Source organism: Elephantulus edwardii, unplaced genomic scaffold (assembly GCF_000299155.1).
Source record: "Elephantulus edwardii isolate Elephantulus edwardi_28Jun2011 unplaced genomic scaffold, EleEdw1.0 scaffold00064, whole genome shotgun sequence".
NCBI classification, from domain to species: domain Eukaryota; kingdom Metazoa; phylum Chordata; class Mammalia; order Macroscelidea; family Macroscelididae; genus Elephantulus; species Elephantulus edwardii.
Genome location: NW_006399814.1, coordinates 9273872 through 9298700, shown reverse-complemented (window position 1 = coordinate 9298700; position 24829 = coordinate 9273872). Strand labels below are relative to the sequence as shown.

The 24829-nt window shown below is 54.6% G+C and overlaps 1 protein-coding gene across 1 annotated transcript; it reads left to right on the top strand.

The window, feature by feature from the left end:
- PARVG (parvin, gamma) lies at window positions 1–24382 on the top strand. The gene is made up of 12 exons (XM_006888134.1): window positions 1–79; window positions 2223–2287; window positions 2643–2745; window positions 3967–4107; window positions 5895–6010; window positions 7027–7082; window positions 10460–10482; window positions 13486–13544; window positions 13956–14024; window positions 17325–17426; window positions 23687–23759; window positions 24273–24382. Exons 1-12 carry the CDS (start codon window positions 1–3, stop codon window positions 24380–24382), a joined length of 996 nt encoding a protein of 331 aa, XP_006888196.1.
- The last annotated feature ends 447 nt before the right edge of the window (window positions 24383–24829 follow it).

The window sequence follows — 24829 nt, the reverse complement described above, 5'->3', positions numbered from 1 at the left end:
ATGGAGTCAGACCCCCTGTACAACCTGCTACACCACCCAAAGGAGGTGGAGCCACCCGCCATAGAGGACCTCCCCCAGGGTGAAGTACAACGCCCCGGCCCGGGGAGAGGCTGAGGGTGGGGTCTATCTTCTCCAGGATTGATAAACCTGCAAGAAGGGAATGAGGGTGGGGTCTGCCTCCTCCAGGATGTGATGGACCAATGAGGAGGGGATGAGGGTGGGATCCGCCTCCTCCAGGATGTGATAGACCAATGAGGAGGGGGTGAGGGTGGGGTCTGCCTCCTGGTGGGGTCCGCCTCCTCCAGGATGTGATGGATCCTTGGGGAGGGGATGAGGGTGAGGTGCCCCAGGGTCAGGGTGCCATGATCCCACATCCACCATGGAGGATCTTCCCCAAGGTCCAATGCTCATCCCCCACCTCACCCCTAGCCATAGAGGGTCTCCCCCAGAATGTAGGACTGAAAGTGATCTCTCCCTCGCCCAGGGGGCCATGCTCCCCCCACTGTGGAGTCTCCCTCTGGGTGTGATGCCCTTTCCAAAAAGGGCCTAAGAGTGGGGTGTACCTCACCCAGGGTGGAATGCTCTCGGAAGAGGGGCTGAAGGTGAGGTTTGCTTGGTAGAACTGTGTGTGACTTTCACGATGGTTAGTGGGGACCCCAACTCTCTTTACACCTACCTTTGTCTTCCGCTCTGTGCCTGCCCTGCGCTCCAGCTCCCAGAAGCTTCCACAGGGCTGTCTGTGCTCATGTACTTCATGAACTCAGCTCCAGGTGAATGATGCTGTTGTAACTGTTGCTAAAATGACTTTGTGACAGTTGTGTGCCAGTCCTGAGTACTTCTTTGTTAAAAAAAATTATTGAGATTTAAGTGAAAGTTTACAAAGCAAACTGGTGTTCCATCTGACTGGTCATATCTATTCTTTTATGACATTGTTTACAAATCCCACAGTGTAATAATTCTCTTCCCCATCCCTCGCTGTGGTTCTCATTTCCATGAATCCTAACAAGTCCCTTCCGGCCTCTGCACTTGACTCCTGGGCAGAGGCTACACTTTTGATCTTACATGGCTGGTTATTCTAAGGAGCGAGTGCCTTCCTGCCGTTACTTTCACATAAGCAGTTAATTGTGCAAAAATTGAGCCACAGGGATAAATTTTGCTGCAGGTTCAAAGGGTGACAAAAGGTCTTGTTTTTATGTTTTTGATCATTTTACAAATTTGACCATTTTTATGTTTTTTTGTTCCACATTCTTCTTCCACTCCAGCCAAAACCTTCACTTGTGATTCCTTTTAGAGTGGTGGTGGGGCACCATCTAGTTGTTACGGTCTCAGTTTTCCACTTTTTATTATAATTTGAGGGAAAGCATACAAAGCAAATGGGTTTTTCATTCAACAATTTGTACAGATTATGGTTCATGACGTCGATTACAACCAACACATTGTAACCGCACTCTTCCCACTTCCTCTCTGTGATACCCATCTCCATTCGTCCTTCCATCTGTCCCTTCCTGCCTTATGAGCTCTTCTCTGCCCTAGTGCTCCCCCTCTGCTCATGCGTGGTTGATGGGTTGTTCCTAAGCACTTCTTGCAAACAGCATCTCCTTTATCCCTCTCAGATGTTGTTAGTCGCTATTAAGTTGGCTGGAGGCCCCGTGGACAATGGGGTGAAACATTGCCATCTTCCTGGCTGTGGCTAGGTAAACTCAAGCCCACTGTTGCAGTGAGTGTGTCTTTTGAAAGCCTTCATTTTTGAGCACTGTTTCAGACAGTGCTCCGTTGTGGTCCCGAGGATTTCCACCGGCAGACTTTGGGAAGGGGATTGTCAGGCCTTTCTTCCTAGTCTGTCATAGTCTGGATGTTCTGATGAAAACTACCCACCATGGGAGATCTCGCTTGTATTTGCAATACTGGTGGCACAGCGTCCAGTATCACAGCAACAGGCAGTCCCCTTAGGCTGACAGATGGGTGGTAGAGTGTGGATGTTATTTCTACCTTTATGCAGACAAGGAGCCTGAGACACAGAGCATGAGGTAACAGAGTGGCAGAAGGTAGAGCTGGGATTCTGAAACCAAAGAGTATAGATGGCTCCAGAGTTTAGGCTCTCAACTCAATTCCCCTGTGATCTCCAGAGTTAGACCCTAAGCAAGGGACCCGCACATGCCCTTGGTGCCGGGTAGGGGCCCTGCAGGGACCCTGCTCATGGACCCTGTGCCCTCCAATTCCAGGAGGAAAGAAGAAATACTTGCCACCTGCCTCCCGGAAGGACCCCAAGTTTGAAGAGCTGCAAAAGGTATGGGTGCCTTCACCAGACCCTAAATTCCCTGGACATAGTCTTCTCGTGGGCAGATGGGCATTCCCCACTAGGGTCCCAGAGACAGTGGGGAGTCCTGCCCCAGCCTGGCCCTGGGATGAGACCTGGTGAACGGTTGTCAGGACAAATATGTTTTGAGCACTGACTGTGTGCACGTTCCCATGGAGGTTCCAGCCGGGAGGAGGGATCTGTGTTCACAGTGCGACAGCCCTGAGGAAGGGGTCAGGGAGGGCTTCCTGCAGGAAGCGACATGGCAGATGGGGGGGGTGTGGGGAGCGCACTGCGGGCAGAGGGGCCCTGGCTGCCTGTGAAGGGTCCACTGTGTGGCCTGCAGGTGCTGACCGAGTGGATCAACACCACGCTTCTTCAGGAGCACATCGTGGTGCGCAGCCTGGAGGAGGACCTGTTTGACGGGCTCATCCTGCATCACCTCTTCCGTGAGCGACCCGCCCCTCCCGGCCCTCAGCCGACACAGGGCAGCTTGTCCTGGACCAAACCCTGTGCTCCCACCTCAGACCTTCCCCAGGGTCTGTTCCTCTTCCTGGAGAGCTGCCATTTCCCAGCTGTGCTCCACACTCCTCCTCCACCTCCTGTTCCTCCTCTTCTTCCCCTTCTCCTCTCCTCCACTCCTCTTCCTCCCCTACCCCCTTCTCAACTCTCCCCGCCTCCCCTCTCCCTCTCCTTCTCCTACCCTTCTCCCCTCTCCTCCACCTCCTCCTCCTCCCCTTCTCCCCTTCTTCCCTCCCTCCTCCTTTCACTCTCCTCTTCTCTCTTCTCCTCCTCTTGACCTTTCTATTTCCTCCTTCTCGCCTCCTCCTCTCTTGCCTCCTTCCCTTCTCCTTTTCCTCTTTACTTCCTCCTCACCTCTCCCTCTTCTTCCTCCTTGTTTCCTCTTGCTCGCTTCCTCTGCTTCCTCATCTCCTCTGTCTTTATTTCCCCTCCTCTCCCTCACTTCTTCCTCTTTCCCTCCTCCTCACCTCCTCTCTCATCCTCTTGTCTCTTCCCCATCACCTGCTCCTCTCTCTCACCTCCTTCCTGACCCTCCTCAGTTCTCCCTGGAAGGGCTCCTCGTCCGTGGCTCACACCCAGCTCTCTCAGCGTCTTCTTAAGACTAGATCTGACCATGAGTACCTGCTTTGGTACCGTATGGAAGTGCACGCGTGCCAGGCCTGGGCTTTCCCTCCACCACCCCAGGGCAGTGCCACTTTCCTACCCTCCAGAGCAGAACCGAGGCTGCAGGGTGGAGGCTGCAAGGTGAAGGCTGCAGGGGGGGCATGCAACAGCCTATGACCAAGGTGGTCAGGCCTGAGACCAGAACCCAGGCCTGAGCTCTAGGCCAGTGCCATTTCCCTGAAGCCAGTGTTCTTCCTGGCCCTCATGGTGCCCAAAGTCCCTTGCCCTCAGGTCCCCAGGCCCAGGCCATTGGCCCCTCTTCTGTGACCCTGAGGCCTCATTTCTCTTCTTTCCCTGAGGATGGAAGTGTCCCAGGGAGCTGGCAGGCATGTTCAGTTAAGGCTGGTGATGCTGGGCACCAGGAAGGGTTTTCTTCTAAAAGGACCTGCCAGTCCAGCCTCCTGGAGAAGTCAGCTGGCCCTAGGTCCACAGGATGTCCCCTGTGGTCCCGTCCTGGTCACCTCACCACCGTCTCCTGCCCTCAGAGAAGCTGGCATCGCTCCGGCTGGAGGTGGAGGAGATTGCCTTGACAGCCACCAGCCAGAGACGCAAGCTCGCAGTGGTGCTGGAGGCCGCCAACCAGAGCTTGCAGGTGCAGGAGCCCCAGGTCCCCTGGAGCGTGGAGAGTGAGTGCTGGGCCCCATCCAGGTGGTGCGCAGGGGGTGGAGGGGCAGGGGTCCCATCCTCTTGTTCCTGACTTCCAGAAGGTACACTCTCCTGGTGTGGAGGAGGCAGCGGGCCAGACAGCCGGTGGAGCAAACACTCAAGTGCACAGCCAGGCACGTTCATAGTCTATGGTGCAGCGCCCACGGCTCTGTGAACAAGGACAGCCACTGTGTACAGAGATCCAGGGCCAGGACACGCCCACCAGTCATGCGTGATGGACACAAACTCTCCCATTAATTTAAATGACATCTGGCGTGTCTGGGGAACGTCTGTAGCCTAGACAGTAAGAAGTTGCGTAGGCAGCCCAAAGGCGGGCGATTCGAATCCATCCACTGCTCTCTGAGAGAAGGACAGGCGACCTCTGCCTTTGAGATTTACAGCCTCTGAAAATCCACCGGAGGCTCAGCTATGAGCTGGTTCTGACTCAACAGCAATGAGGAGGAGGGAGAGATGTCTGCTTGTAAACAGATGGTCCTTCCCTATCCCTCCCTGTGCAACAGAATTGGGCAAATCTGTTGCAAAGACTTCTTTAAAGAGCAAAATTGTCACCTTGAGGACTAAGGTGTGCCTGACCCAAGTCATAGTGTTTTCCGTTGCCTCATATACATGTGAAACTTGTGCAACGATTAAGGAAGACTGAAGAATCACGTCGGTGAGTTGTAGCTTGGTGAAGAATATTAACTATGTCGTGGATTCCCAGGGCAATGAGCTCATCTGTCTTGGAAAAAGTGCGGCCAGGAGGTTCCTCAGATGTGAAGACAGGGAAGTTTTTTTATCTCACACACTGGACCTGTTATCAGGTCCCTGGAGAAGGACATTGTGCTTGGTAAATAAGGGAGTCAATAACAACAAAAAGAAGACATTCAGCGAGTTGGATTAACACGGTGGCAACAACAATGGCGCAAACGTGGCGACTGTGGAGTGGGAGGAAAATGAAGGACTGAGTGGTGTGTGCTCCGTTGCACTTGGAGTTGCTATGAATTGGAACTGACCGGATGGCACATAACAACAGCAGAATGTCCTTTCGTCTCTCTGCCTCTGCCCCATTTTCAGGATGAGAAAACTGAGACTGAAAGGCGTCAGGTAGCTTTGCCAGGTGGGGCGGTGAAGATGGGCCAGAGGCAGCTTTCCGACTCAGCCTCAGTTTTGTCACAAGACATTGTCTTGACCAGTAAGTCTCGGGCTCAGGGTCTGGTGTTGATGGTGAGAACCGAGCCCACTGCTGAGGGGTGCGTGCGGCAGGACACAGCGGGACTGCCCTGGAAGGGTTCCAAGGCTGGAGATCGTTAAGGAAGAAGGAAGCTGACTGCCTCATCTTCCTCCATGGAGCAGCGGGTGGCTTTGAACAGTTAACTTGTTGGTTGGCAGCCATATGCTTTAGCCACAGCTCCACTAGGCAGGCATCCCTGGTACCTTTAACTGCAATCTGGAATTATACCGGAGTCCATCAGTGCTCTGCTGGGGGACACTCGGTGCTCTATGATGTTAAAGGATCCTGTGATGGACAGTTTGGTGACTAAAGCCCTGACCACATAGTCTCCTTGGTCTGCTTTGCAGAAGCAGCAGGTGCCGGGGCAGAGGGGGCCTGTCGGAGGTTCTGAATGTGTATCTCAGCACTCTGCGTTTCAGAGGGGTGGACGCAGACCTCCTTGTCTGCAAGGTTGTTCAGACAACATGGGCCCCTCCGTTCGGCACCTAGTTTCCTTCTCCCTGGGTTCTGACCTTGTCGCCCCCTCTCCCTGCTCAGCCATCTTCAACAAGGACCTGCTGGCCACTCTGCACCTCCTCGTGGCCCTGGCCAAGCACTTCCGGCCCAGCCTGCCCCTTCCCGCCAACGTCCAGGTGGAGGTGATCACCATCGAGGTGAGGACCCAGCCTGAGGGGCCCACCTGCACAGGCTGAGCCCTGGGGTCAATGCTCTGGTTTGGGGGTGCTGTGTGGGAGGGAGCGGGGGCTGCGTGTCATGCCCTACAAGGACAGCAGTGGGGGGCTGAGCTGGAGCTGGAGGCGGAAGCTTCCCAGAGTCAGCTGGGGGACCCTGACTCGGGGGGGGGGGGCCTTGAAGAGGTCCAGGAGCTACCTCTGCCTCATCTGCCCAGCAGGGATGGGGCTGGGCTTTCAGGAAGACCTAATGGTCCCCACAGGACTCACATCACATGGGCCGCTGACCACTGAGACTACCCATCGCCCTCACTACAGCACAGGGTCCCTCCCTCCCAGGGGTGGGCCTGATGAGATGTCTGGTGCCTCTCTTCGCCTCTTTTGGCATCTCTACCGCCCAGGATCCTCCCTTCCTCTATCCCTCCCTCTCTCCCACTCTAATGCCCCAGGAAGCCCCATCATTCTCTCTAGACAGGACCCACCAGCGTCCACTCCCCACAATCTGTCTCCCACCTCTCAGCACCCGGTCATCAGATCCTTCTTTCTATCTCTAAGGATTGACCTTTGACCTGCCTCACAGAATAAGCCAAATGACTCAGTCCAGCTCATTTTTATTGCTTTCAAAGGCTTGAGTTAAATTTTCCTTGGAGCTGCTTCCCGGTGGGTGCTGTTCATGCATCTGTGCAAACCAGAGTGAGCTTTGTTCATTGGGACATTCATTCATTCATTCAAATCAGCGCCTCTCAACTGACCCCCACTGTGAGCTGTGCAGGGTGCTGTGGGGACCAGGCAGGTGACCCCTGCCCTCTTGGGGCTCTGGGCTCATGGAGAAAGAGGACAATTAAGCAGTGATAGCGTTACCCTGCGCTGAGATGTGGAGAGATGGAACAAACGGGCTCCCTGGATTCAGGGTCACTTGCCTTGTCCACTATGGTCATCTTAAAGGCAGCGGTCATACTTTTTCTGGACCACTGAGGTCTCTCCTCTGTCTTACTTAGAGCACCAAGAATGGCCTGAAGTCGGAAAAATCGGTGGAACAGCTCACCACGTGCAGGTAAGAGAAGGGCAGTGATGCAGGGCTGTGGTCCTGTGCCCGGAGGGGCAGGGCTTGGCTGTGGTCCTTCAGGGAGGTGGACAGGGCAGGTCTGCCAGCCTAAGCTTCTTGAGGGGGTGTCCTCCCACTCTGTGGCTTCCTCTCAGGCTCACTTTGCACACTCCATCTTGTATAGCACAACCCTGGGCAAAGTGCCGGCGAGGGGGCAGCTGGTGGGCGTGACAGAAGACTTCTCACGCTGTTAAGAGCCACTGAGTTGAGTATGACCCACAGTGACCCTGTGAACAACAGGTCTGAATGCTGTCCTGTCCTGTGCCATCCTCACAGTCTGTGTCACACTCAAGCTCAGTGCTGCAGTCACTGTGTCACCTCACCTGGTTGAGGGTCTTCTGCTCCTTCGCTGACCCTCCACCTTCCCAAGCACGATGTCCTTGTCCAGTGAACAACCCCTCCTAGTATAGTGCCCAGGTCCGTGTGATGAAGCTTCCTCATCTGTCCTCCAGGGAACTCTCTGGCTGCACCCTTTCCAAGAGATACCTGTTTGTTCTTTGGTCAGTTCACGGGCCGGTCAGTGCTCTTCTCCAGCACCACAGCTCATAGGCACAGGTTCTTTTTCTGTCCTCTGCAGTCCTTGGCCAGCAGCTAGTTGCTCAGACTCCTTGCTGCTGTGTACCGTAGAGTCGGAACCGACCTATAGTTGACCCTTCAGCGGGTTTTCAGAGGCAGTTAATCTCATGGAAGTAGATTGCCCATCCTTCTCCTGCAGAACAGCTAGATGGTGGCCTCGAACCAAGTGCCTTCGGGATTGCAGTGCAGCTTCTTGCCATTAGGCCACCAGAGCTCTCACTCCTTACTGACTGACTCCTTAGACCACTGCTATTGTCTAGCAAGTGTCACCACATTGGAGTGGCTCAAATCAACAGTGGGTGCCAGCTCTGGTGGCCTCGTGGCAAGAAGCTGCACTGCAATCCCAGAGGTGCACGGTTCGAATCCACCAGATGGCGAAGGAAGGACAATCTACTCCTGTGCCAGTCAGATCTGATTTGATGGTACACACACAAAAAAGAAAAGAAAAAATCAACAGTGGGCGTTTCTTCTCTGTGAAGGACACGCATCAGGAAGAGACACCACATGTGGCGAAGTGGAAGGCAGTGAAGGAGCGGAAGACCCACAGTGAAAGGAGTTGAGGCAGTGGCTTTAACGGGGGCCTCATGTACAGCAGAAGCTGTGGGGCCCGCGCAGGGCCAGGCGAGCTTTGCTCCATTCTGCATGGGGGCCACTCTGAGTCCAAGCTGATGTGACAGCGCTTAACCACAGAGGACATGCCGCTGGGCGAGAAGGCCATTCCTTGGAAAGGGACGTCACACTTGGCAACGTGGAGGGTCAGTGAAGGAGAGGCAGGCCTCCAATGAGATGGATTGGGGCGGAGACTGCAGCAATGGGCTCTGGTGTCACCGAGGTGATGAGGTGGGCACAGGGTCGGACGGGATTCAGGTCTGTTGTTCATAGGATTGCTACGGGGCATGCTGGACTCAGTGGCACCTAACAACAACAACACCACCAACAACAACATGAGAAGTAAGACTTCCTCCTTGATCCACAACCTATACCCTTGATACCAGGAGTTAGGAGATCAGGAAATGTATTGCACCGGGCAAGTCTGCAGTCAGGAATCTCTCCAAATTACCGAGGAGCAAAGAGGACTCAGGTGCACCTGATTCAGTTCATGGTCTTTTCAAACACCTGCTGTGCATCTGGGAGCTGGACAGTGAATAAGGATGATGGAAGAAACATTGATGCCTTTGAGCTGTTGGAGAAGAGTACCGAACGGTCAAGAGAACAAACAGACATGTCTTGGAGAAGGTGCAGCCAGAGTGCTCCTGGGAGGCGAGGATGACAAGCCTTCATCTCACACACACTGGGCACCTTACTAGGAAAGACTACACCTTGGAGAGGGAACGCGTGCTTGGGAAGGTGAAGGGTCAGTGAGAGAGAGGAGACCCTCCACCAGAGGCATTGACACAGTGACTGCAGCAATGAGCTCGAGTGTGTCAGAGCTGTGTGGACAGCACAGGACAGGACTCGGGTCAATCTATTGCTCGCAGGATTGCTGTGAGTCATAGTCAACTCGGCGACACCCAACGACAGCAGCAACAGCATCAGTGTACACAGTATGAAGGACTTCCGGTGGCACAATTGGGCTGCAAACCGTCGGCAGTTTGAATCTACCACCTGTTTACACAGGCAGTTTGTGCATGAAATTTTGCAACCTCAGAAACTGGCAGAAGGTCGTCATGGGTGAAAACTACTGTACAGGCGTGGGGTTGGTTTTATAGATAGTACGTTGTGGAAAGCCACAAGCGCCCGAGCATTCCATCCTAGCCTCTCTTTCCAAAGCCAGAGGCCCCTCCGTAGGGTCGCTATGAGTCGCCTATGACTTGACAACACTTAACAACAATAACACCAACATAGAGAGAGATCAGTTGGCCTACTGGAGAGAAAGTGACGCCACCAAGACAAAGGTAGGTGACTTAAACCCCACGGCCCTCAGGCCTGTTTTTCATTGTTTTTGGTCAAACATTCTTCTAGGTCGTACAGCCCTGGTGTGTCCACTTGCCGTGCAGCGGTAACTTGTGGTCATTGTGAAGCTGAACACTGTGACACTGATGTGTCAAATGCGTTAATGGTTACTCAATGCAGACAGTGTGGGCTGGAGATCCCCGATTAAAACAAGATTGGAAGCTGGAGTGGCATCCACTTCCGATATAGCTTGCCCCTGGAAACCCTATGAACCTGGAGAGAGGATGAAAGTCACACAAGTGTTGAGGACTTTCTTTCATAGGGTCTCTATGAGTCGCTTATGACTCAACAGCACTTAACAACAGTAACAACATGTTGTGGTTGTGTACCGTAGAGTCAGAACTGACCCAGGGCTGACCCTCTGGCGGGTTTTCAGAGGCAGGAAATGGCACAGGAGGAGATCGCCCATCCTTCTCCAGCGGAGCAGCTGGTGGCCTGAAGCTGATGCCTTCGGGATTGCAGCGCAGCTTCTTGCCACTAGGCCACCAGAGCTCCCTGTAGCTAAAATACCCTCCCACCTCTGGTAAAACTAAGCAAGCAATAGGAAAACCAGCCGAGTGGAAGCATTGCGAGGTGTGGGGCCCCAGGGAAGGACGGGGCCGCCTTCAGCCCTCGCTGTGTCTTGCTCTTTTCTTTTCCCCACGGGGGCCGTGACTGGGTACAAAGCCATGGCAATAAAATAAGTGGGTCAATTTCTTCTCAACCTTGCCAGCGCTGGGTCTTGTCTTGTTAAGGAATTAGGAGGCTGCAGGGTTTTTAACGATCTGTTTGCTGTTTCTCTACCTCTTCCCCTGCAGCACGGACAAGGATCAGCCCACAGGTGAGTGTCTTCACAATATCAGGAATTGTTTTCCGTCTGAGATGTGTGGCCATTGACCTGCCTCGGCTGAGGATTGGTTCCTGGGCATTCTCTGAAATGTCCCTGACGTGCTGCTATTTGTGTCCCAAGCCTTGCCCACAGCTCTTTGTCCCTGGGTCTGGCTGTTCCTTTTTCTGGTACTGCCCATGCTAGCAGAGAGATTCTGAGTCCCCTCTCTTGGTCATGAGGGGAGGGCTTGCTAAAGGCACACAGGCTCTGGAGCCAGCCGCTCAGGGGTCACGCCCCGCCCAGATCTCCCTCATTAGTCATGTGTGTTTGAGCGAGTGTCTTAACCAGTCCTGGTCTCAGTTTCTTCATCTGTAAAATGGAATTAAGGTTCATACTCACCTCAGGATGGTGGTAAGAGCTGAAGCGGGTCATTAGCCCTCGTGGTTAGCACACAGTGAGTACGTGGGGGAGGGGAGTGTTCAGTCTCTGCACTGTTGTTACTGTGATTAAGCTCTTCATCAATCAATCCACTGATCCAAGCATTACTGCTTTCATCCATGCATTCCTTATTAAGGGCCTTGCTAGTGGTTGGTCCATGCGTGCATCCACCCACCCAGCACCCTTCCTCACATCCATCCATTCATTCATCCCGACATTCTAACATCCATCCACCGTAACATCCCAACTAACATTCCAACATCTCTCCTTACATTCCTTTATTAACCTATCCTGACATTCTAACATTCATCCTCCTAACATTCCTTCTAACATCCATCCATCCATCCATCCATCCATCCACCCATCCACCCATCCACCCATCCACCCATCCATCCATCCATCCACCCATCCACCCATCCATCCATCCACCCATCCATCCTAACATACACATATCCATCCACCCATCCAAACGTATACACATACATAAATTTATCCAGCATCCATCCATTCTAACACATGCACATACATCATTTAGCCATCCATCCAGCCACTTATCCATCCATCTGTCCATCCATTCATCCATCAATATATCCATCCACCCACCCACTCATCTCTCTCTCTCTCTCTCTCTCTCTATCTCTATCTCCCTACCTATCATCATCTGACTTTCTGTCTGTGTCCATCCATCCACCCTTCCATCCATCCATCCATCCATCCATCCATCCATCCATCCATCCATCCTAATGTATCTCTTCCTGACCCCTTTCCTCCCTGCACCCTCCTCCTCTAGGATACAGGGCTCCATGGATGGGGGGTGGGGCTAGGAACACCAGGACATACAAGTTGTGTCCTGCCACCTGTCAGGGCCTTCTGAGAACAGGGGCTGAGATAGGCTGAGCAGGGAGGGGAAAGAGAGCTAGGTGCAGGGAGGGCCAGACAGGTAGAGCGAGGTACAGGGAGGTCCAGACAGGTAGAGCAAGGTGCAGGGAGGGCTGGACAGGTAGAGCAAGGTGCAGGGAGGGCTGGACAGGTACAGTGAGGTTCAGGGAGGATCGGACAGGTAGAGCGAGGTGCAGGGAGGGCTGGATGGGTGTTTGTGTGGGAGCAGTGAGGGGACACGAGGAGAGGTGGTAAGGGAACTGTGCCTGTCGGAAGGGGCAGCATGAGGATGGTGCCTGATGAGGGTCAGGGCTTTCCTCAAAGCAGTTTTCCAGAACATTCTTTCTGCTCCAGCTTGAATCAACCACATGCATGCTTGTCCCTCAGCTCCTGACTCCCTCAGTGACAGTTAGAGACGGTGTCCCCGGCCACACACTGTAAGAGGTGGAAGGGACAAGTGTCTCCTTTGTAGGTCAGTTTGTAGGGCATTTTCACATGGGGTTACTGTCCCGTTTTCACAAGAGAGGGTGGAGATGGAGAGTGACCCGCTCTGAGTGCGGCCATAGAGGGCACAGTCAGAGATATGATGGGGCTTTTGGACAAGCGGCTTCAAAAGGTCATTAGGACATTTGAGTCCTGATGGCCAGTCTCCACACATGCAGCAAATGAACCACCGACAACAAGAACCCAGCTTGAGCAGAGCGAGTACTGATCAGAGAGCTGGACTGGCTTCAGGAACAGCGGGATCCAGGAGCTCAGGCCCAGCCACTGAGGACGCCTGTGCCCCGAGCACTGTAGGTGCAGACATTACAGAGGGCTCGATGTCCTTCTTCTGGCCTCAGGGGCAGCCCATGGCCGTTCCTGGACAGCCAGCCATGATTAACGGGCTGAAGCTGGGAACTGAAGGACAAGGGGTGAGTCCCCCGAGGAAGGAGGTGCAGCTGAGCAGATGCTGTCAAGTCCTGACCACGAGCACCCCTGTGGATCAGAGCGGAACTCGCTCCACTGGGCTTTCAAAAGCTGGTTTTTCCTGAAGCAGACCGCCAGGCCTTGCTTCTGAGGTGCTTGAGGGTGGACTTGAACTTCTAATCTTTCAGTTAGTAGTTGAGTGTGTATTAACCATTTGCACCCCAGGGGACCTCAGACCCGGTGTAGAAAGGACGACTGTTACTGATGTCTTCCTGTGTGCCAGGCCCAGGCTAAGCATGTTATCTGCTGCCACATTTTAGTTTTGAGATAACTCCAACTTGCAGATGTTACTAGTTCGTCTGCACACATGTAGGGGCCCTGGTGGTGCAGTGCTTAAAGGATTAGACTGCTGAGTAAAAGCCTGGCAGTTGGACCCCACCAACTGCCCCAGCTGATACGTTAGCCTTCTTCTGTGAAGATGACAGTCTCAGAAATTACCAGGCTGTTCCGCTCTGTGCTGTGAGGCTGCTATGAGGTGGGCTCAATTGGGTGATAATGGGCTTGATTTGGGGGTACAGATGAGGAAACAGAGGTTAGGGGCTTCGGCTGAAGTCGCAGTGGCCCCAGCTCCGGGGCGAGCCTGTGCTAACTCAAGGCCCATGAGACGTAACGACCGCTCACTCCCTCTGGATTGCTCAGTGGAGAGTCCTCTGTGGGTGACATCCTCGCCCGGCCCAGAGAAGCTGAGGGGTAACGAGGTGTTTCCCCCTCCCTGCTCTGTGTCTGCAGAGGACGTCTTTGATGAATTATTTAAGCTGGCTCCCGAGAAAGTGAGCGCTGTGAAGGAGGTAACATGTCAAAGCTCTGGGCTCCCTCCACTTGCCCGGCCCCCCACCTGTCTGGACCCTCCACCTGCCCGGCCCCCACCTGCCCACTGCCCTCCCCACCTACCAGGGCCCCCCACCTGCCCACTGTCCCCCGCTCCACCTGATCTCCCACCTGCCTACTGTCTCACCACCTGCCTGGCCTGCCACCCGGCCACCCACCTGTCTGGACCCCCCACCTGCCCAGCCCCCACCTGCCCCTGACCCCCTGCCTGCCCACTGCCCCTCCACCCACCAGCCTGTGCTTGGCGTGGGGAGGAACAGGGGAAAGGATTGGCTCTCTTGCACCTGCTGTGCTGACTGCTGGGCTGGGGCGCTGCCTTGTGAGGTGCCACGTACCAGGGTACAAACCCCATCCTGCTTCCTCCTGGACAGGTTATTGTGGCCTTCGTCAACCAGAAGCTGGACCGCCTGGGGCTGTCTGTGCAGAGTCTGGACACCCAGGTATGGACTCCACATCGAGGTCCTTGGCTGGGGAGAGGCTGAAGGTACAAGAGAGGAGTGTGTCCTGCTCTGAGTGGTCAACACACCGTGTGGCCGGGACTGGCCACCTCTCGGAGCCATGGGGTCCTCCCTGCCAGTAGGGTGTCATTGGCAGGGCACCTCGTCCATCAAGAAACCATGGGGTCCCTTGAGTTGGGGACTACTGGCACCCTTTACAAAGGTGGGGTATCATCTACCCTCTAATCGTTTTCTGGTACTGTAAAGCAAAAGGCCCTTTTTCAGCAGGTGTGGTCGGGAGGGAATCGCACCGTTGACCCAGAGTCTTCCGGAGGTTTGAACTCACGGGTGGTTCCGTGGGAGAAAGATGGGCAGTCTCCTTCCGGGTAATTTACACGCTCAAAAGCTCGCTGAGGGTCACCTCTGAGCTGGATCCAACTTGATGGCAATGGATTTGAGGAATATTGTTGCTGTTATTCTGAGGGAGCTCTGGTGGCTTAGAGGTAAAAAGTTGCACTGCCAGCCCAAAGGCCCACAGTTCAAATCCACCAACTGCTCCATGCGAGAAAGGTGGGCAATCTCTTCCTGTGCATTTACTGGCTCTGAAAAATCTTCTGACAGTCAGCGACAGGTCTGTCCCGACTTGAGGGTACACAACAACAACAACAACAACAACAACATGGTGAATCTTAGACTATTAGATGCCAAGACTCGAAGGAAGGAGACTCCCCGGGGTCAACACACAGGCTTGGGGTGGGGGCAGCTCTCCAGTCTGGACAGGGCAGTGCTGTAAGGTACCCCCTGGACTCTGAGCTTGGCTCCTGATGAGCAGGGTGACCGGGAGGTTGGGGGTGAGGGAGGTCCCAGGCGGTCAGCTCAGCCTGCTGGCCACAGGCTTCCGTGGTCACACTTGTTATGCACTTTCTTTGACCACTTGTTATGGTCTTTGTTCGCTTTTGACACAGGAGGGTGCAGAAGTGGGGAGACCTGCTCCAGCGTGGGGTCTCTGAGGCAGGGGCAGAGGCCGATGGACCCCAGGTAGCTTCCACCAGGCACAGTTTGGGTGTCAGAGGCCTGGGGCTTCATGCAGCAAGGGTCATCCCAGGAGGCCAGATGACCCGTGGCCCCCAGACCCTGCACACCTCCTCACTGTCATCTATGCCGACTCTTAGCTGGCCTCCAGTGGGCTTTCTGAGACTGCAAATCTCACGAGACGAGGTTCCCCATCTTCTGGTGATGGATTTGGACCAATAGTGAGGCACCACATTTGGGATAGCGGCACAGCTCCCCACAGTCCAGGCACCCAGAACGCTGGCCACTAGCCAGCGGTCAGCCAGTGGTGAGTGTGGAGTTGCTGTACTCACAGCCCAGCAGTGAAACCATTGCACCCTCACTGTGCCTGGTGGTGCAGTAGTTAAGCACTTAGCTGCCAACCCAGAGATTCCTAGTTCGAACCCACCTGGCGCTCTCCCTGAGAAGGTTGAGGTGTCTCCAGACACCCTGGGGGAGGGGCAGCGCTCTCTGCACCACCCTGCGGGGTCACTGTGCATCCGAATAGGCCCGGTTTCAGTCTAGAGGAGTAAAGGAAATGTTTTTTTTTTTTTTCATTTCTGTTCTCGTCCCTCTGTTCTGTCTCCCTTGGAAAATGATGGGACTTGGAGAATAATGAGCCACGCGGGGCTGGTATTTCGTGACAGCTGATGAAAGGGCACGTTGAGGCCTAGGCGTGCGCGGGTATTAGCAGGAGAAGCTCTCGGCTCAAACCAATCGCACTGGAACAGACCTAATAGCAGCAAATTCCATTAAGGACTCGAAGAGGCGGTTGTCTCCCAATATCCAATCTTGTGTTTTGTATCTTTGAAGAGATTCAGTGGGATTATATTAGCATGTGGAATGCCGGTGGTGGGGCCTGCGCTTTATCTGCGAGCACACGCACAGAGCGGAAATATCCATCCTGGCGACAAACGCCAGCCGCCGTGCTGTTCCCACTGCCCTTCTCGGGGGTAGGGGTCTTTCACACACACGCATCTCTTCTCCTGTGTTCATGTAGATTCTGGGACAGTCTGTGGTTTGAAAAGGTGGTATGAGGCTGTTTCCAAGAAAATGTCCATTCTCTGTTGAACTGTGGTGTGGGGGACGGTCCCACCCGGGGCCTGGTGTGATGAGGGGGATGGTCCCACCAGGGTCCTGGTGTGATGAGGGGGACGGTCCCATCTGGGGCCTGGTGTGGTATGGGGGATGGTCCCACCCGGGGCCTAGTGTGATGAGGGGGACGGTCCCACCTGGGGCCTGGTGTGGTAAGAGGGATGGTCCCACCCAGGGCCTGATGTGATGAGAGGTATGGTCCCACCTGGGGCCTGGTGTGGTGAGAGGGATGGTCCCACGTGGGGCCTGGTGTGATGAGGGGGACGGTCCCACCTGGGGCCTGGTGCACAGCAGCAGTTCAGTACCAAGGATCGCCATCCCACCATGTGACATCACTCAGCTCCCCTCCCCTGGGCATCTCCCATTCCTGCCTCCCTCCCTCCTCTCCCGTCCTGGCACCTGCACTTTGTTCTGGTCCTGGGAGTGGCCGATGGTACTAAGAACTGCCCATCTCTCTAGCGCCACTGCTCCCCTTAGAAACTGTCTGTATTTTGGTTAAAAAATGGAGCCAACAGGGCGACTTCTATTTTGAGCATGAAGTGTGGCTGGGGCCTAGCGTCCTGGGACCTCGCCTGTTTGTCTGCCCAGCAAGCCTGGCCTTTTTGGGTTGTTGTGTTTTGTTTCCTGTTCTCTCCTGCTATCCAGGACCGCCTTTTGTGATCCCTTTCAGCGCAGTAGCCTGGCACCATCTACCCTTCCGGCCCCAGGAGAATGGAATCTGGGGTTCGAGGGGCTCACTCAAACTTGGGCTCCTTTGACTGTCTCCTGCTGTCCAGATCGTCCTCACTCTGCTTTGCACCAAGCTGTTACTGTTATTACATGCCGTTGAGTCGACTTCAACTCATAGAAACCTGACTCACAGCAACCTGAGGAACAACACATAATCGCACTTTCGATGACTGCTTGCTCATGAGCTTTTAAAACACCAGCCATTCAGAGCAATTTTAAAAATAGTTGTTTACTGAGCACGTACTACGTTCCAGGCAGACCATCCTGCCCTGGACCTCCTGCTGCTGTCGGTGACACGGCTGCCAGCTCGGGATTTGGCCCCACTTCTCAGAACAGGACTGGTGGCTCAGAGAGGTCAGGCTCCTGCCTCAGGACACACAGCCTGTGATGTTTAAGGGGCCCTGCGCCCAGCACCTCCTTCTTCTCTAGTTCGCAGACGGAGTCTTCCTGCTCCTGCTCATCGGACAGCTGCAAGGCTTCTTCCTGCATTTGAAGGAATTCTACCTCACGCCCAGCTCTCCGGCTGAAATGGTACGTCTCCCCAGATCATTCTCAATGATTTGTCTCCAGAATGGGCAGCCGTGTGGAGCTGGCGCTGAGAGACCAGATGCCGCGCAGTCGATTCTGAGTCCTGGGGACCCCAGGGGTGATAGAGTAGGACTCCACTGGACTCTCAGTGGCTGACTGCGTGGAAATCTCCAGACCTTTATTCTGCAGCACCTCTGGCTGGGCACAAACGTCCAGCCTTTCTATTAGCAACCAAACAGGGACTCGGGAATAGGTATGAATGACCAGGCATGATGTCGGGCACTCTGGTGGCTCAGTGGTAAAGGATTGTGTTGCCAACACAAACGTGTGCATGCTCTGGGGGAGAAGGATGGGCGCTCTCCTCCCTTGTGAGCGTGTGATTTACTGCCTTTGAAAACCCACTGGACGGTCAGCTGCAGGCTGGTTTGGACTCGATGGTACAAACAACAGCAGCTGTGATTTATTCACCTCCACGGAGAGGGAGAGGTGAGGGACAGGTGTGTTCACTCACTAGTCTGTCTTACCATCACCTGCCCACCCATCCATCTGCCTGCTTGTGCATCACGCACCTGCCTAGCCACCTGCTAGGTGTAGAGTGTCACCATCCAGGAAGGGATGCCGGGGGCAGGTTGAGGACAGGCTGGACTGCTGGGCAGCTGCTGTCCATGCACACTGGTCCCTGAGGTCTGCTCACGTCTCTGGGGCAGAAAGGACTCTTCCTCACATCTCAACGGGGGTGTTTGCTGAAGGGTGGGGAAGTGGCTGCCATTCCCAGGGGCTCTGAAGTCTGGGACAGGGGCAGGCCCCAGCGGAGCGCCCCAGGAGCCCCTTAGCCTGAGTCCAGGTGTGAAGCTCTATGCCCAGTGCCCAACTCCAGCTGGTCTACACTGGCCCCACTAGCCTCCCCCACCCTGGCATCCCCTCAATACCCACCCTACCCTGTCCAGGAGGTGCCCTGAACCCCTGGTATCTTCCCTGGACTCCCAGAGTTTGAACAGCCTGCCCATCCCCACTACCCACCCCTCCTCTGAGCACAGGCCCGTGGACACCATCCTGTTTGTCACCCCCTTAATCATGGCTCTCTCATGAGCTCTTGAAGTTAACTACCTACCCCTACCCCCACCTGTCTGTCAGCTTGTTTCCTCCTCATTCCACACACCTAAGGGGGCATGGCTGCGACCATGTCCCCATTTCACAGAGGGGCAAGCTTGATGGAGTCTGACCCCCGGGCCTTCCTGCCTCTACCGTCTGCTGTCCCCCTGGACGCGGGGTGCTCCTGGCCGGAAGGTAGATCAGGGCTGCGATTCCTTAAGAGCAGGTTGTTGGCAGAGGGGGAGCCGGGCCCAAGCAGCACGTGTTTGTGGTGCTGTTAGTCGCAGGGCAGGGCCAGCACCTTGGGGCTCTGTCGTGGCCATCTGGGGCTCTGCACCCAAAGCCCCTCAAGCGGGAGCCTGTCAGGAACAGAAACTTGTTTCCTCACTAATCTCGAAGCTGACTCTAGGCCTTGGGCTTCAGAAAAGGTCAGCTCTGGGGGCCAAGTCTGCGGGAGTTGTGTTGCTAAACTATAGGCCCCATTTCTCTGGCACTGAAGATACCAGCGGCGCCAAGGCGAGGAGACGGGCACCTCCTCTCATGCTGTTTACAGCCTCAGAACACCAAGGGTGGGCAACCAGGAGTCCGCGTGGATGCGATGGCAGTGTCTGTGTTTCACGGAGGGTGGATGGCCCGGTAAGAAGGTAGACACGGACTTACATTTGTTTACTTACCAGCCTGCAGTGAGCAGGTTCACTGTGAATTTCATGCTGAAATTGTCCACCATTGTTATCATTGTTGGGTCCCATTGAGTCAGAACTGACCTGTAGTTGACCCTTCAAAGGGTTTTCAGAAGCAGTAAATTGTGTAGGAGTGGATGGCCAGTCTTCCTCCCATGGAGTGGATCGTGGATTCGAACTCTATACCTTTGCGTTGGCAGCACGAATCCTTACCACTAAGCCACCAGCGCTTAACAGACAGGAAGTGAAGGTGATTTGTTTGGGGGATTTCACTGAGGATCCGTTCACGACTGACGGGTCAGCCTGTGATTTCCTTGTCTCTGGGCGCTCGGTCCCTGCTGGAAACGGGAAACGCAGCTTAGGCTCTGGGAACGGGCTGCAGTTCAGGGCCGGTGGACAGACGGAGACCTTGTGGCGGGGTCTCTGATGTGGTGAAAGAGTGAGCAGGCTGGGTGTGCCTTCTTACATAGTACGTCAGTTAATGGAAAGCTCGGCTGTTCAAATCTCCCAGCTGCTCCTTGGAAGATGCCTGAGGCAGTTTGCTCCAGCCTTGTAAACTGTGGGAGGGTTGCTATGAGTTGAACTTGACTTAATGACAGTAGATTTGGGTCCTTGCTTTCTGGATAATCTGTCCCTGATCAAGGAACCTTGGTGGTGCTGAAGGCTAAGCATTGGGTGGACTAAGCAAAAGTCCAATGGTTTGAATCCACCAGCTGCTCTGAGGGAGAACGATGACGCTGTCGTGTCCATAGAGATGACAGCCTCGGACACCCTATGGGGCAGCTCCCCTGCATCCTCCCAGGGCTACTGTCAGCCGGAATCACCTTGACAACAGCAGGCTCTCAGCGCCTGGCCAGCCCAGGGTGCTCAGCTGCTCCTCCACACTCTCCTTCCGGCACCCCGGGGAGGCCGGGGGCAGTGAGCCTCCCTCCAGCCAGGAAGAAGGCCTGCCTCGGCCTACTGGTTATTAGGTACGTTCCACTCAGAGATGCAGCGGCCCCTGGGGCTTAGTGGAAAAGAGCTGCACCCCAGCCCGAAGGCAGGTGGTTTGAATGAACCAGCTGCTCTGGTGGAGGTGGGGCTAAGATGAGCAGTCAACTCCCGTGTGATTTACTGCCTCTAAAAACCCACTGGAGGGTCAGCTATGAGTCGGTTCTGACTTAGTGGTCTTAGAGTGGGTGCAGCCGGAGTGGTCTTTGGAAGCAAGAACGAGGAGGCTTCGTCTCACATACTTTGGGCATGTTGCTAGGAGGCGCTATTCCTTGGAGAAGAACAAGATGCAGGGAAGGGTGGAGGGTCAGCGAAGGAGAGGAAGGCCCTCAACCAGGTGGATTGACACGGTGACTGCTGCAATGGGCTCTAGTGTGTCTGGAAGTGTGAGGATGGCACGGGATAGAGCGTGGTTCGGATGTGTTGTTTATCGGGTTGCTGTGAGTTGTATTTAACGATACCTAACAACAATCCAGCAATGTGAACACATTCTTGGATGGAAGATTATTATCAGATGCTGTCCAATGTTCCCAACTCATGATGACCCTGAGAACAATCGGGTCACACTTTTGTGGATCTAAGAGTTTTCATTAGCTGATCTTTAGAAATGGATCGCCAGGCCTTTCTTCCTGGTCTGTCTTAAGCTGGCAGCTCCACTGACACGTGTCAACATCACAGCAACACACAAGCCTCTACTGGCCGATCAGGGGTGACTGTGATTCAAAGATGTTGACTGGGAATTGAACTCGGGTCTTTTGCATGGTGGGAGAGAATTCTACCACTGAGCCATCACAGAGGGAGGGCTCAGGAAAGGGCACGGCTGAGAGCAGACTGCTGGCCCCATGCTCCAAGGTGGGAGATTGAATGGGGAGTTGTGGGGGAGAGGGCAGGGGGGCCAAGTGGGCAGGGGGGGGATAATGTGGGGCCTCTGTCAAGAGCTTGGGTCTGGGCTTGGACAGTCCGGATCCTGCTCTGTTACTAGGGCCTTGGGGCTCACAGGACCCACAGTCTGTCCTCCACATTTTGCATGCTGGGAGCTCTGGTGGCCTAGTGCTAAGAAGCTGTGCTGCAATCCCAAAGGCACACGGTTCTAATCCACCAGGTGCTCTGCAGAAGGATGGACAGTCTCCTGTGAGATTTACTGCCTCTAAAACCCTGCTGGAGGGTCACCTATGAGTCTATTATAACTAGATGGCATATAACAACAACAATAACTAGTCCCTCAGTTGCAAGCTGGGGACAGATGTCCAGATGCTTACAGCCAACTCTCAGAACCCACTGCCCTCAGACCCTGCTTCCAAACAGGTGTTCAGACGGGGTTATGCTCAGCCGCCTCGCTCAGGCCTCTGGGAATGTCTGCCTCTGTGCTGGGGAGACCGCAGCTGTGGAGTTCTCTAACAGAGGTGTTGAGAGACCATTAGCGCAGGAGAGTGGGGACGCAGGCCTTCCGCTGGGGTTCAGACAGGGCTGTTAGCCTAGCAGAGCTGGCCTCGGAACTGGGTTTCTCATTACACCCTGTCAGCAGTGTTTACAGGAGATTGTCAGAGGCGAGGGTGGAGAGAGAGAGAGACAGAGAGGAGCGGCTTGCTCTGTAGAAATCAAAGGCTGAGCTGGAATCTTGGGCTTCCTCCCACACGCAATTATTTTCTTCCAGGAGGATTAGATCCGGCCTCCGCGGGCGAGACCTGCCCTTGGCTCTAGGGACGTGCTCCCTCGCCTTCCTCATCTCAAACCCTGCACTGGAGAAAGTGAGGTTTTGTGCAGAACACGGCCAGGCAACCCTCGTCGGTCTGTCCTTGGCGGTTCATGCATTTCTGTGATCCTGGGGGCCGTGCCACCATGGGCATGGCAAATAACAACAGGGTCACGCCACGGGGCAGGGTTTCAGAGGGACTCCCAGGAGGGCTGGTGACAAGGGCACATTCACTAGTAGGCATGGTGATGGAGAAGAGTGCTGAACGTCCCTCGGACGGCCAAAAGACCAAACAGGTGTCTTGGAGAAGGTGCAGCCAGAGTGCTCCTTGGAGGCAAAGATGACGAAGCTTCATCTCACCTACTTTGGGCACGTTGCTAGGGGAGGCTGTTCCTTGGAGAGGCACATGCTTGGGAAGGTGGAGGGGCAGAGAAAGGGAGGAAGACCCTCAACCAGGTGGGTCAAAACACAGTGGCGGCAGCAATGGCTGGAGTGTGTCGTTGATGGTGAGGACAGCACAGGACAGGACAGGGTTCAGATCTGCTGCTCACAGTCGCTGTGCGTCGTTACTTGACGGCGTCTAACACAACCACAACCTGGGCCCACAGGCTCCCTCAGTAATCCACAGGGTGGCACTGGGTTTTGCCTGCAGGGAGCAGCTTTCCACAGATACCACCTTTGGTTCAGGTTGAGACGTGACAAAGAAGCTGTGGCCATCACCTTCATCATGTCCGTGAGCCAGTTCCCAAAGCATAAAGTCCACAAGGACAAGGAGTAGGATTCCTTTGTCCCCTTTCCAGACTCAGTCATAGTGGACCTTGTTACAGGCCGGGTGCTCCAGAGAAACAAAATCAGGGGATGCTTGTTATAGGTGAACACGTCCCCACTGCCACTGAATCCCTTCTGACTCAGCACCCGCCAGCAGGTTTCAGAGGTTGTACCTTTACAACAGGTGACCATCCATCCTTCTCCTGAGAAACAGCTGGTGGCTTCAAACTAATGTGCTACAAGCTATGCCACCTTGGCTCCTTGTAAATGTGTACAGAGGGGAAACAGCCCAAAGTGTTGTGGAGTCGAGCAAGTCCCAAGTCTGTGGGTCAGGTGTCAGGCTGGAGGCTTCTCCTGGCTCGTGAAGCCGGAGGGCTGATATATCCATAGTGGGCAGGTCAGATGGCAGACTGCTGGCTCACAGACCAAGAATGAGAGGTGAAAGGATAATGAATTTGATCCAGGATGAGAACCAGTTTGCCCAAACTAGGGCTTTGAATCAGTTTCTTTTGGTTCACTCTCTGCTGAGGATCTGTATTTCCACCCAAGATATGAATGAGCTCATTGAAACCTCTGGCCAGAACATCCACACATATTGGACGCAGACCCCAGCCCAGGGAAACTTCCCATTCAGTTGGCTGGCCAGATCACAGGGGGAGAATGACTGCATTGAATCTTCCCAACACCTGAGAATCATGGCTCCATTATGTTGACCCATGGCCTTTACCCATCACAATGAACGGACAGAGTGTTTCTGAAACACTGGTCCCATGACAAGAGCAATGACAGGACTTTCCACGTCAAGTTCCTCGGGCAGACACCACAGTCCTGCGGGTCCACCACACTGTGGCAGATCAAGGCTTGTCTTGTCGTCTTGTGGGTACAGTTCAGAGGTGAAATATCGGTGGGAGTTTGGGTTGGCAACTGGCTGGGGTACAAACGGAAGTCACAGATGATGAGATGTGTGGTGACACATGGGGACAGGAGCTTGTGCTCGGGGTACTTCACCTTGCAGACATGTGATGACCTTGGCCTTGTAGGTTCACAACGTCACCCTGGCCCTGGAGCTGCTGAAGGATGACGGTCTGCTCAACTACCCTGTCAACCCAGAAGGTCAGTGAGAGCGTGGATGTGTGCAGGCCACCTTGACCTGAGCTGGGAAGAACAAAGCCAAGGGCTGAATGACCACAAACTCTCAGTGGTTCCACCCAAAGTCCTGTACTATTCCCATAATCACGACCCTTCAGAACCTCTCCCAGGGGTTGTATCAATTCCATGATCCCCCTTCAGGACCTCCCCTGGCCCTCCTCCATCTATGGTCATCCCACCTCCAACACCCCAGGTTCCCACACATCCTCAGTGACCCTCAGTGACCCACAGGAAGCAGCCCTTGAGTTGGAGGGGTGGGGCCTAGAATTCTACAAGAGAGGTGTAGAGGAGACCGGGGTGGGTGGAGCGGGGAGGCAGGGTTGAGAGGCACTGCTTAGACTCAGTTCTAGCCTGACCCACCTGTCCTGCTCTGCCAGTGTTCTCCTGGCTTTCACTCTCAAGAGCCTGTGTGTCCACGCAAACCAGGGCTGACCACCCTCCCAGCTTGACCCACCGCCTGTCCCCTCTGGTCCACAGACATCGTGAACAAGGACACCAAGAGCACGCTGCGGGTACTTTACAGCCTGTTCTGCAGGCACAAGCTGAGAGAGAGCCCGGATGGGATGCCCCACGGAGATCCAAAGTAACCGATGGACTTCAGAGAGCTGTTCCGCAAGGCCTGGCTGCCCAGCCCAGCTGGGGCCTCACCATCCACCTGCCCTCTGGCTCCTCCCTTCTCTATGCCTGTCACACTCTGCCCCATCGTGGTCCTGTTCCCACTGAACCCCCTTGATTTGAATCTGGTTGAGTCGTCTCACCTTATTTCAACAATTGTATTTCTAGGAGAGATTTGATTTGGAAGCCCGCATAGATATGGTCTAACCCGCCAAGCTTTCCCCACTTCTTCCTCAATGGCCCCTCTTTCCTCAGTGGCCCCTCCTTTCTCCAGGGCTGGACTTGGAAGATTCTCAGCCCCTTCTTACTGGGCTGGGTCAGCCAAGGACCTACAAGACCGACCTCACCAGAGGCTTCAGGATGTGGCTTTGTGAAGCAGGACAGGGCTTTGTGATTTCAAGGCTGGTGGCCAAGACCCC

Coding starts and splice junctions, on each gene's coding strand:
- PARVG (XM_006888134.1), top strand. CDS start 1: ATGGAGTCAGACCCCCTGTACAACCTGCTACACCACCCAAAGGAGGTG. Junction 4,108..5,894: donor GGTCCCCTGGAGCGTGGAGA/GTGAGTGCTGGG, acceptor CTCCCTGCTCAG/CCATCTTCAACAAGGACCTG. Junction 10,483..13,485: donor GGACAAGGATCAGCCCACAG/GTGAGTGTCTTC, acceptor CTGTGTCTGCAG/AGGACGTCTTTGATGAATTA.